The sequence below is a fragment of the Lupinus angustifolius genome, chromosome LG20 (genome assembly GCF_001865875.1).
Source record: "Lupinus angustifolius cultivar Tanjil chromosome LG20, LupAngTanjil_v1.0, whole genome shotgun sequence".
Classification (NCBI taxonomy): Eukaryota; Viridiplantae; Streptophyta; class Magnoliopsida; order Fabales; family Fabaceae; genus Lupinus; species Lupinus angustifolius.
Genome location: NC_032028.1, coordinates 20,762,470 through 20,775,142, shown reverse-complemented (window position 1 = coordinate 20,775,142; position 12,673 = coordinate 20,762,470). Strand labels below are relative to the sequence as shown.

Genomic DNA, 12,673 nt, shown 5'->3' with positions numbered 1-12,673 from the left:
TATATATATATATATATGAATGAATAACATGTACAAGTATATGCATGTTGGGTATCTCATTACTCAGTCTCATCCAATAACAAGACTCAAAATCTCAGATTTTAATTACACATTATTTAAAATATAGATCCATATTTGACTCATTGTGAATATTATACGAGGTACTTGTATATTTGGATACTCATTACTATCCCCAAATACTGGATTATAATTCTATTATAAAAGAATTAATTATGTATTTATCGAATAATACTATATGCACATATAAAAAGTAATTACAAACTTCAATATAATAAATAAAGGGTTATATTAACCTTAACATTAGGCCCAAGGATAAGAAGTTAACCTTAGGCAAGTATTAATCATGGTAAAACGAGTTGCCATACTCTTTAGCTTGCGCCCATAAAATGTCTGCAAATAAGAAGTAGGTGCAGACACACTCATTTGTGATTTTTTTAGATAAATTTTCATGTCCATTTTAAAATAGGATACCAAACCATCGACAGATATTGATAAATAATAAAAGTAAGTAAAAAATCATAAAACTAAATAAAAAATGATGCAACAAAGTTAGAAGAGAAAATAAAAAATAATTTTAATATAGAATTTGAATAAATCATAATATATAAAAAATTATGTATTAAATCACAATTTATTTAAAATTTAGCATATTTTAACATTTAGCCCGAGTATCGTCCACATTGTCCAAAAGGAATGCCAACAAGCATAACGTACAAAAGAACCACACAAAATAAATTAAAATTTTATACCTACTAGTAAAAAATTGTAGGCTATGTAGACACGTCCACAAACAATGTCCATTTTGTATACATTGAGAAACTGATTTTATTATTTTTTGACGTAATAAATGTGCCAATTTTCAATAAAAGATTACTTTTTATACCTTCTTAAATTCAACCATAAGGGTGATGTAAGCATTTTCCATAAATAAATTAATATTATCTTTTTTAATAATACATTAATAAAACTTCATTGAATATAGATTCATGGCCAACTAACTGAGTCACTTGGAAATTAGGTTTACAAACTAAGTCCCTAAAAGATTGAAATGGCAATCAAATTGATCTTTGAGACTAAGGTGACATTCCACATATGTATCCAATGTAACATTCCAAATGCATCTTACTATTAATAATGTCACTACCATCACCTGAACCTGTTTCGAATGGTATCTCATTTCATGTCTCAAGTCAATGAAAATGTGATTTTTTGTTATTCTTTGTTTTAAGTATTTTTCTTTTATTCATGTGACAAAATATAATAGGTTTGGAACATAGAATAAGACACGGTTGGAGACACATGATCTTTGGTACCACTACCATGAGACTATCACTCCGACTATCTTCCTTGTTGAAGAGTGGAGGGTGTCATGACACATTGAATCATTGATCATAGTAGCAAACATGAACACCATATTGAAAACTACTCACAAAGGTACCACCAAACAAAAAAATATTTTACTTCAAATAACTTTTTAAAACTGAAAGCCACTAAATTAAAATATTGAAACTAAAATTATAAAATTTAAAAGTAGTTTTGATTTTTAAAATTTTAAAAACTTCATTTTGAAAACATCAGAGCCAATGCCTTAGATTTTTGTTGGTAAGGTAAGATTTGTTTTACTATTACTTTAGTTAGGGGTACAACTTTTCAATCTAAATTGATTGATCACATAATGATTTTAATATTTTATCCAATGTTTCTGTGAAAAACTAAAGGTTAGGTAGCTAATAATATTATTATGCACATTACTTCTTTGGCATTAAGCCACTAGTATAATTTATAACTTAGTGTTAATAATTTTAGACAATACTGTAAACAAAATGTACATTTTTCACTTTGCCTAAATTTTAAATAGATTATAGGTCACAAATCAACTTAGGTATATGAGAATTAGTGAAAATAGCTTGATGATAAGTTGTAATATATAGTTTATCTTAATGGTTTTGAGTTTTCGACATTTAGTTTAGAGCAGAAACAGTGGTTCAACCAGTGGATAAAAAAAATACCCCATCTAAAAAATATAGTTGGAAAATAAGTCTTATTTTATTATTAAAAATTAGATGGTGACTAGTATAATTTAACAACCTCTTACATTTTAAGAACCAACAAAAATAGAACCCAAAAAGAAATCCACTACTAAAATAACCAAAGTTTTGTAGGACTTTTTTCTTCTGATGTAAGCATTTATCTTTCTATGTGAAAGTAATTGTAACGCTAAAAGTGTAGCACTCCACAAGTCCACATAACTAAAATAGAGTAGGTTATGCTTTTATACATTTGCCTAACTACACAAAAATGTTTATCCCTATTTTCTCTATTCTGTCCACTCTACACATAAATATTATATGCAAAGTCATCATCACTCATGCATTAAGATAACGACATAAATATTTATATGCAATTTATATACTAAAATAGTTACACACTTAAATGTTATAGACACAACCTTATTAGCATTATTACTATTTTCAGTTATAACTAGTTTTTCATGTTTAGTAGAGAACTAGACTTACCCCTCTTCACCATTCTCTCACTCATAACTTATTAGAAACACTAACATTTCACACATTTTTTTAAGTTTCTTGAAACAATATTTGAAATTAGAAACTCTTTTTTTCTTGAGTGAAATTGGAATAATAACTCACCATCATTGTTGAAGATGTGCTTCTCATTCCATAAATATATTTATTTATTCAGAGACCCAAACTGAGAGCAGCTTTCACGTCTAGTCTCCATGCAAACCCATTTGATTCTAATCTCCAAACATCACAAGGAACCATCTTAGTGCACTTCTCCTTCAAACACGTGTACTGCAGTCTCACAGTGCAAGTGAACGACGGGTAAGAATAGCAACAACGCCAAATACTGTTATCCTTCACCTTCAACAGAACCACCATTTCTGAACATTCTTCTTTCTCTTTCTCTTTCTCACTTACTATCATCTTCTTAAACGCATCGTTTACCCACCGAACCTTCCAGTAACCGTCTGATATAAACCCTGGACACGTGTCACTTTCTAGATTCTTCAACTTCTCACCGTCCGTACAACCTAACGATTCTTCATCACCTCCACTCATGCACGTGTCACTCACGCTCTCTACAGTAATCCATGACTCAACCACCGCTGATGGAGGATCTAGAGTGGTGGTACCGGAACCAACGTTCACCGTCACGCACGGTGGTTTCAGATTATTATCCAGGATCTGAACCTTCTCAACGGTTCCGTTAAGATCAAGGTTCTTACACCATGAATCTCTAGCTATAGAAGAGGATTCCTCAGTTTTATCTCTCTCAGGCATCAACTGCAACGTTGAAACTGCCGCAACACGATCTCGTGATTCAACAAATTTCTCGTTATTCTTTCTCACGTAACCGTTATTCCTTCGAACCCTAACGTACTTCCTCTTCGTTCTTTTCCCATAGACTGGACCCTTGCTCTGGTTCACTTGAACCGGACCAACGGAACCGTCGGAGACCGGTTTTGGAGCGATAGGTCGGAATCGGAGCATTATCGTGTTTAGTATTCTGTTATCGAGAGGAAGAGCTCCATCGTCGGAGACATGTGATGATTCCAAACGCCACACTTTTTCACCGTTCATCGCGGTGGCTGATAGAGAATATTTATCACTGGATCTATATCTTTCTACTTTCTCTCTCTAAAATATTATTATTTGTTTTAAGAATAGTTAGGTTCCGTCTTTGGTTTCTTTCTCTGAAACTGGAAGCGATAATGATAACGGTACCACGGTGGCTGGGTAAGAGGGCGCCACGTGTCTAGGGCAACATAGGAAAATAGTTCCTACTCTTAATGTGTATTTTAAGAACTAGGATCCTCATTGCCAAAAACTTTCCGTCCTCATATCTTAAATCAATGATATTACACTAAATCACATAAAAATATTATTTTATATTTTTTTTAAGTATGTATCAAATTTCTATTAGACTTAGATATAATGAAACACAAAAAAATAGGATAGCTGATCCTATTCATATTTTAATTACAGAGTCTATTCATATATTACAATATTTTTAAAAGTTAAATAGATATTACATATAAATTTCATTCACAATTATTTTTTTCTCTCTGAGCATCACAACATTAATTTAAGATCTTTTCAGTAAATTCTCAAAGATTATTAGTAGTAAAAACGAAGCACAAGACATCTAGTAAAGCTACAAGTGTTGGCAAACTCTTTTAGTGGTTTTTATATTTTAGATTTTTATACTTTTATATTATAAATTTGTTTAAGACTTCGAGTAAGAAAAGACATTTTAGTACACACTAAAATAGTAAATTATTTTAAAGAATTTATGCAATATCAATGTTTACCTTAAAATTAGCAACTATGAAGATATTATTGTTGTAACTATGTTTTATTCTATTAATATCAATGTATTTTAATTCAAATAAAATGAGGATCGATCATTTTATTTTGGTAAATAAAAGATAGGAAACAAGATAAGGTTCGTTGAAGTAAGTGACGAATAAGGTATCGATATAACAGTGTAAGGTCTCATTAGATCTACATAATGATCAAAATACTAATAATTCAATTTCTGAGAGTAATACTTAGAGAGGTGCAGTCACACGATCCATAAAAAAAAGTGTCTGGTCGGGAATATTTATCTCTAGACTTATGAATATCTTTCTACTTTCTCTTTAAATATTCTCTTAAAATATTTAGCATAACACCCGGTACCCATTGCACACAAATAACATTCTCTTTAAATATTTGATGTTGAATTAAATTTAGAGAGTAATAATCATGCATTGTTAATATAAATATTTATTATTTTTTATATTACTTATTTTAAATAGTCAAGAATAGTTAAAAATAAATGGTTAAATAATACATTGACAATACACATTTTTCTATTGAAAAATGATCTTTGTGTATTATGTTGGTGTTAATATTCTAACCTAGAATATATACACAATTGAATATGATAGTAGATGTTTCTTTTCCATCATCATTTTTCATAGTAGGTGGATACTATGGAAAATAATTAATAGCAAATTATTATAAAAATAGCTATCCTATTAATATAAAAGGCATGATCTAGAAAGCACATGTAATAATTTCTTGAGCTATTAAAAGAAACAAAATTGTCCAAGAATAGTAGAATAAAGAGTGGAGAGAGATTAAGAGAGAATATTATTAATAAATATATTAGAGGGTGAGGTGTCCCTTGGGGAAAGTGGCGTATCTTGGAGGGTGTAGATCGAGGTGCTGTGATTGGTCCCCCGGAAAGAAGGATTAGCCAATCAGGGTAAACAACTTGTCCGACACTCCTGGAAAGCGAAGGGGTACGTGGCTTCTTTGCAGGGAGCACAAATATACAATATCTTCAACTATATTATGTCGGCTGCCGGAGCAACAAGTACTTCAAAAAACAGAAGAAAATCGAATATATAATTACACATTTGTCATTTTAAGAATAATTAAATAATATTTTTATGATTTAAAACAAAAGTGATTTGAAGTACTTATTTAATATTTTGTAGGCAAAGATTCATTTACGCTAAATAGTAAATTAAAAAAAAACTTATTCTATATTTTTAGTCACCCATTTTATAAAAATTCAATGATTTAAAGTATTGAGTATATTTGAGCCATTAGATTTTCCTATAATTTATGAATCAGATGTGGAGTAAGTTTTCTTAACTTATTCTTGGAATAAGTGGATTTTCTCTCATATTTTATAGTCGAAAAATAATATGCTCTCCTATAATTTTTTATACAAATTCTCCTATTTACTTTTAGAAAAGCAACACATGTTATAAATTAATATTTTATTTAATAATGATTATTTTATAAATGATATTTTTTTGTAGGGTAAAAAAATTGATAAGATGATTTTATAGATGCTTTTTGATGTAGAAATACCACACTTTTCTCCTCAAATGAAATTTCCAGAAACTGCACACGTGACCTCCTTTTATTTGACCAAAACGAACCTAGTAGTACTCCTTTCAAACCATAACATTATCGTGTAGGGTAACTACATCACTCCCCCTACCTAATTTATTCTCTCTTTTCAAAATGTGAATAAATTGTTATATTTTCTATTATTAAAATTATGATATATATTCTACTTTTTAGTATTTAGAAATATTTTAAAAAAATATTAAATAAGACATATATTATAATTTTAATGATTATTAAAAATAATTTATCTGACATGTTTGATTGATATTAAGCATAATGTTAGAGTTATTAGAGCTCTATACCTTGAAATAAAGTAGTTTGATGAGAAGAAACTTTGAAAGAAAGCTATACAATAAATCTGTCTCAAAATATTAAGTAAAAAATGTGTGAAAGTCATTATTAGTGAAGTATTATAAAGGTCGAGGAAAAGAGACTAGAAAAAACATCTTTGAGTAAAACTAAATATTTAATATTTTAAGAGATTAATGAACTTAATTTTCTAATGCATTTTTATTTCTTTTTAATTCCTTAATCACATCTTTGATCCTTTGTTACACGTTGGGGTTAAGAAAATCCTTAAAAATATCTTTTTGAAATATGCAACTAACAATCTTCCTAATATTTAATGAAGTAAATTAAAATGAAAAAGATAAATACTCCAATATCTTAGAAAACTAAAAGATCATTAAAAACTTCATAACTTTAGTACTTAGAAGAATATTTAATTTAGACAAACTTGTTATGGGATTATATCATTTCTCAATACTTTTTTTAACGTTGTTAGATCTCCTAAAATATCCACCTAATATTTAGTGCAAAGTAATAATTAGGAACTAAAAACATTAAAATATTTCCCTTAGCAATAATTAAAAGAATATTTAAGCACAAAATATATCAATTATCTTCATTATTTTTGCCTTTGTTATTCATTGCCAATGCAATATTTTGTTTGGTACATCCGAGTGCAATATTTTAAGAGCATATACTTTAGATGACCCATTTTTGGTAAGAAATAATAAATAAAAGGACACCTGTGTTATGAAAGGTACAGGCAGAGATTGATTTTGATTGGTTAATTTTGATAATTGAGTTGTGGGGCCTAGCACTAAAGTGAAGTGATGTACCCAAAGCTATTTAAGTGAGAACCAATGATAGAAGAAACGTGTGTGGGTGTGTAGGTGTGTGGTTACTATTAAATAGAAAAATTTGTCGGGACGAATCTAATACATCATATTTGAATATAATTATATTTACGTTTGTTAATGTGATTATTTAGATTTAAATTTTAATAAAAATTAAAATTTTAATATATTATTAATATTTTATTGATCATTTTTACAAAAATATGTTTTCATTCAAATCTCCATCATTATTGAATTGAGAAGTAAAGAGGTAGCCTTGGGATAAGGTTGGAGAATATTGACACGTGATTTGGTTCTATTGGTAAACCATTTCTCCATTCAAGAAGTGAGGGCATATTAAGCTCCCTCATGATTGGTGTTACAAGTGCGCAAATCTTCCGTATCTCACAAAATGTGTTATTCCATATTTATTATTTATGATTAATTAAAAAAATATCTAATTATTAAACTTTAAACTTTGATATATTTTTCTAATCAACCCTAACAAATGACAACATATAGTGACACAGAAGATGTACTCATGTGTTAGAACATTCATATTGAAAGCAAGGTGAAGGTGTGTGGTGAAGATAGGGATGACAATGCATGCAAGCGGGCGCATGTAATGTTTTCTCATTCTCAAACCCACAATACTTACAGGTACTCGTATAGGTAGCAAGTATTTGCAAGTACCAAATGAGTTTTTTATTTTAATTGTATATTTATATATTGTAATAATCAATATATAAAAAATAATTATGACATGAATGATATGATGTTTATATGATAAATTTATAATCATAATCAAATAAATATACTTTAATATGAAATAATAATAAAATGTATGATATATAATATTAAAATAAATAAATAAACTATAATATATATATATATATATATATTTAATTAAAAACTAAATTTACAAATTTGTGGTACTCATAGGACGAGTATCATAAAGTTCATTTTCACCCATTAGCTATTATTGTGGATACTCATTACAAGTATTTCCATAGGTACTCACATGTCATATTATTTTAATTTCCATGTGTACTCACATGTCGAATTTTTTTACCATCCCTAGCGAAAGACATCACAAGGTGAAAGTGTGTGCCAAAGACATCATTTCTTTTGTTTCCAAATGTTTATTACATTAAATTTATATATTGTATTTGTTAAATAAAAGGAATATTTAAGATTATGTACACAATTTAAAAAATGAACAAGTGACATAAAACTTAAATATAATTTATCTAAAATAATCTCATTCAATACACATTAAAAACTAAATCAAAAGAAATTGAGAAATAATTGGTGTAAAAGATGAGTTATAAATAATAACAATATAATTAAAAAAGTAAAATATAAATGTGTATTCCCTTTTAAATCATGAAATATTTAGTATAAAATTAAAAAGCTGAAACATCTATTTTCGTTGTTTAAAAATTCTATATAATTTTGCTTTATTTTATTTAGCGGTGGACAATAATACATAAAGTGACAATACTACTCATTTGAGCTACATCAACCTTACATTAATAATCTATAAAAAAAGATGTATATACTGATGGTATAAGTATTTTTACATTATCACTTTATTATCTACTATTCATTTTTAATTATATTTAACTTTTAGAAAAATAATTTAAATGAAAGATAAATAATATACTAATTGTACATAATTCTTTACATTTTGGGTGAGTGCATACTCATAATCTATTTAATAGTTACCAGAGCCAATGCATGCTTATGCTAAGCGTATCTCGACTTAGATTGTTTTTTTGGTTGCCATTGCATTTGATAAGGACTCATTTTTTCAACCATATATGTATTGTTCACTTTAGATAATTTTATTTGAATTGAATAATATTATTTTTAATGAGAAAATGTCAAAATCAAATATTTAAGTAATTGTATTATCCAAATTTTGACTGAAAAATCACTAATTAGTTTGAATAAACTCCACTAATAAATGTATGTGGCTATTGTTTGGACAATGACTCATTTTTATAAAAAAATAACTTAAGTATATATAATATATTTAATTTTCATATAAAAAATATATATACATATATTTAGTAACTATAAAATATTTGCATATATGTGCTGAGAGTGACTCAAGTGAGAACAATTTTCATATAAAACTATGAGAATAATACATTTGAGTCTTACAACCATACATGATTGACTAAAATTAAAAATTAGTTATTAGTCACATTATTCTTAAAAAAATTATGTGTATGTATCTTTTAATCTTAATCGTTCAAATAAGATTCAATGTCAATATTAATGTTCTTATTTCTCAAAATAACAATTGTTCAAATAAGATTCAATATTTTGATTTTATAATAATCGAATCAACTCATGAACCTAATGAGACGAATTATACTAAACAAATTAGTTCAACTTATTTATTTAACTAACTTAATTTTTAACCGAAGTAAAATTCTATTTCATAACTAAATTATTAATCCATTTTAAATGAATATCAAGTTGTTATAGTTCATTTTAAGCCATAGTTACTCATCTTAAACATAAAAAAGTTATCCCTAAACCCAAAAAACATCTTCCACCAAACTCTAAAACACCATCCCAAATTCGGTGTGATGTGCAATTAGATACCTAGCAACAAGAATATATGGGAAAATTATGCTTAATTAGCTAATACAAGAAATATATTTAAAAAAATCCACTTTTTTTTTTTTTTTTAACTATTGCACTAAAATTATTGGTTAGTTGATATTTTCTTATAGTTTTTTCTATTGATTATCTATAAGCACATTTTTAAATTTGTCTATAATTATATTTTTAATCTAACTAAAAGGTTAAATTTACATGGATTTAATATGTATACATTGACAGTATAACTGTTTTTTATACTGTTAGTAAATCATCAATCGTTGATTTATTAACCACAATTGACTCTCAAACAAAAATAATTCAAATCAATGATGAATAATAGGCTGATTGTGTAAAAAAAAATTACACTATTAGTGCACAGATTTTAAACTCAATTTGTATCAGGAAAGTTTTATTAAAAACTAAAGCTATACATGTTAAGACAAAATTAAACCTTAGTTAACCTATTCCTAGGTGAATGTGATTGGCTAATTTTGAAATTGAGTGGTCCTTGTTAGAGAGTGGCACATCATGGGTCATTGTGATTGGTCCCATGGTTGAGGCAAAGTGCCAATTAGATAAGAGATGGTGTCCTACACTCATGAAAATAGAAGGGCACGTGGCCTCTTGCAAAGGGATATGCACCAAAATATTCTTGCCTTAAAGTGGAAATTATTTGTTGAGTTACTATTTAATTGTTAGCCGAATCCATAAATAGCTAGACATGATTTTTCTTTGAGGGATAGGATTGGTTACTAGTTATTGTTTAAGTTTGTTTGATAAATATAATACCCTTGATGTTAATTTTAAGAATTTTAAATTTAATGCTACCATATTCTTTTTATTTTTTCCCCTACAGGTATTCTTGTACTGGAGGCAATCCTGTCCGAACCGAGAACATCCACATGTACATATGGCTAACTCTCCAATCAGACATTTTTTCCATCCACAAGACTCGAACTTGAGACTTTGCTTAAGGAGAATCAAACATGTACCACTTGAACCAACGTCCGTTGATATGCTACCACATTCTTTGCTAGTGTTAACATGAGATCTAATTTTGTCGACCCAAAAAAATCTACAAATATATTTTTTAATCAAATTCAAGAACAATAACAAATGTTAGATTTTGTTTTGAAAAAACAATATAAGAGAGTATATAATATCATATTTTTCACTCATATAAAAAATGATTTAGATAACTTTAATGCATATATAATCTGAAGGTGATTGATTTGTTTTTCTAAATAGTTATGTGTCAATTTCAATTATAAATAGGGGATTAATCATATGTAAAAGATACAGAAAAGACAGAAAATACACTATAAACACACACAAAAACTAAAGAATACATGAGAAACACAAAAATTAATAAAAAAACACTACAAACACAACTGAGAAAAACACTAAAAAAAGAGAGTGAGAGAAATATAGAAAAAATGATGCAAAAGGTAGCAAAATGTAGGAGAAAGATAAATTTATTTCATCTCTAACTATGTCATGTTCCTCTCCTAGTTAATTTTCCTTTTTTTTCTTACATTTTATCTTCATCACTCTATTTCATCTTCATTTACCATCATTTTTACTCTTCTCATTTTGTTTCCTACTATTTCTAAGAGTTAATAATAAATGTGTTTTCGTATCTACTAAATTCCTTTCTCATTTCTAATTTCTTAAATAACAAAAATAAAAATATTTTAATTACATTTATTTGAGGAATTCAATAGTGAAGTTACGATTGTATCGTATCTTACTTTCTACTTCAAGCCAAGAAATGGTTGCAGTAACTTATATTTGTAAGCTTTGTCATGTAAATCATGTATAAATGGATCTTAAGAATTCATAGTTTTCACATAGTAAGAATGGTTATAGGTTACCTACACCAATGACGACATGATCCTCCTTCATGTGTTGTATTGTTCTTGGTCAATAAAGAAACTCTTGTATCTCTTTCCCTTATCAAACAAGGAAATAATAGATCTCTTCATGTTACAAGAGACATTTCTTACAATATTGTCTCTGCTATTTATCGAAATAGAAAGATGGTTAATGATCAATGTCGACTCTTCAACTATTAATTCACCTCCAATTAATTTAAATAATTTCTAAAGTTAAACAAATCAATGACTCTCAACCTTTATTAAACCAAGAACTTGGTAGTTATGATTTCCTATGGCCCATTGGGATAAGTATAGCAATATCTTATTTTGTGAGACACACCAAAAAATATAAAAAATATTTTCCTTCTTAATAAATAAAGATTTAACACAAGCCAATGGTATAAAATAACTCATATAATTAATTAGGATATCATTTTAGTATAAGTAGACAATGTCCTTGTTGGGAAATCTTCATCCATAGGTTTTAACATTCCTCCATGGGCTAAGTGAAATAAGCATAGAAGTGGGTTTGACACCACATCTTGACCCAAAACCTTAAGGCGTTAGGTCTGTGGATCTATCCACTTATATGATCTTTAACTCATCCATTTTTGCTAAATGTGAGACTTTTTCATTCACACTTGGATACCCAACATCTCCCCCTCAAGTGTGAGTTCCCTTTCGAGTATTGGAAACACCAGAGCTCAACTCTCTATCTACTTGCAGTGTCGTTGGCTTATCCTTTTAATCAACAGAACACGCCGCCTTGACCTCTCGTCAGGAAGACTTTCGACACAAGGATCCCTCATGGATCTACCGACCACTTGTCGCTTCAATACTCCGTTGAGTCGTCGAACCATTGACTCTGATACCACTTGTTGGGAGATCTCCATCCATGGGTTTTAACATTCCTCCATGGGCTAAGTGAAAGAAGCATAGAAGTGGGCTTGACACCACATCTTGACCCAAAACCTTAAGGCATTAGGTCTATGAGTCCATTCACTTATATGCTCTTTAACTCATCCATTTTTACTTAATGTGAGACTTCTTCATTCACACTTAGATTCCCAACAATATATTTCCTAATTTATAATTGACTCTT

At 28.4% G+C, this 12,673-nt stretch overlaps 1 protein-coding gene across 1 annotated transcript in view; it reads left to right on the top strand.

The window, feature by feature from the left end:
- Positions 1-8,929, top strand: part of LOC109335853 (transcription termination factor MTERF5, chloroplastic) — a 39,870-nt gene extending 30,941 nt beyond the window's left edge. The window contains exons 7-8 of the mRNA XM_019572080.1: positions 4,779-4,781; positions 8,917-8,929. Coding sequence (XP_019427625.1) covers positions 4,779-4,781; positions 8,917-8,920 — 7 coding nt within the window. The 3' untranslated portion in view covers positions 8,921-8,929. The remainder of the gene's footprint in view (positions 1-4,778; positions 4,782-8,916) is intronic.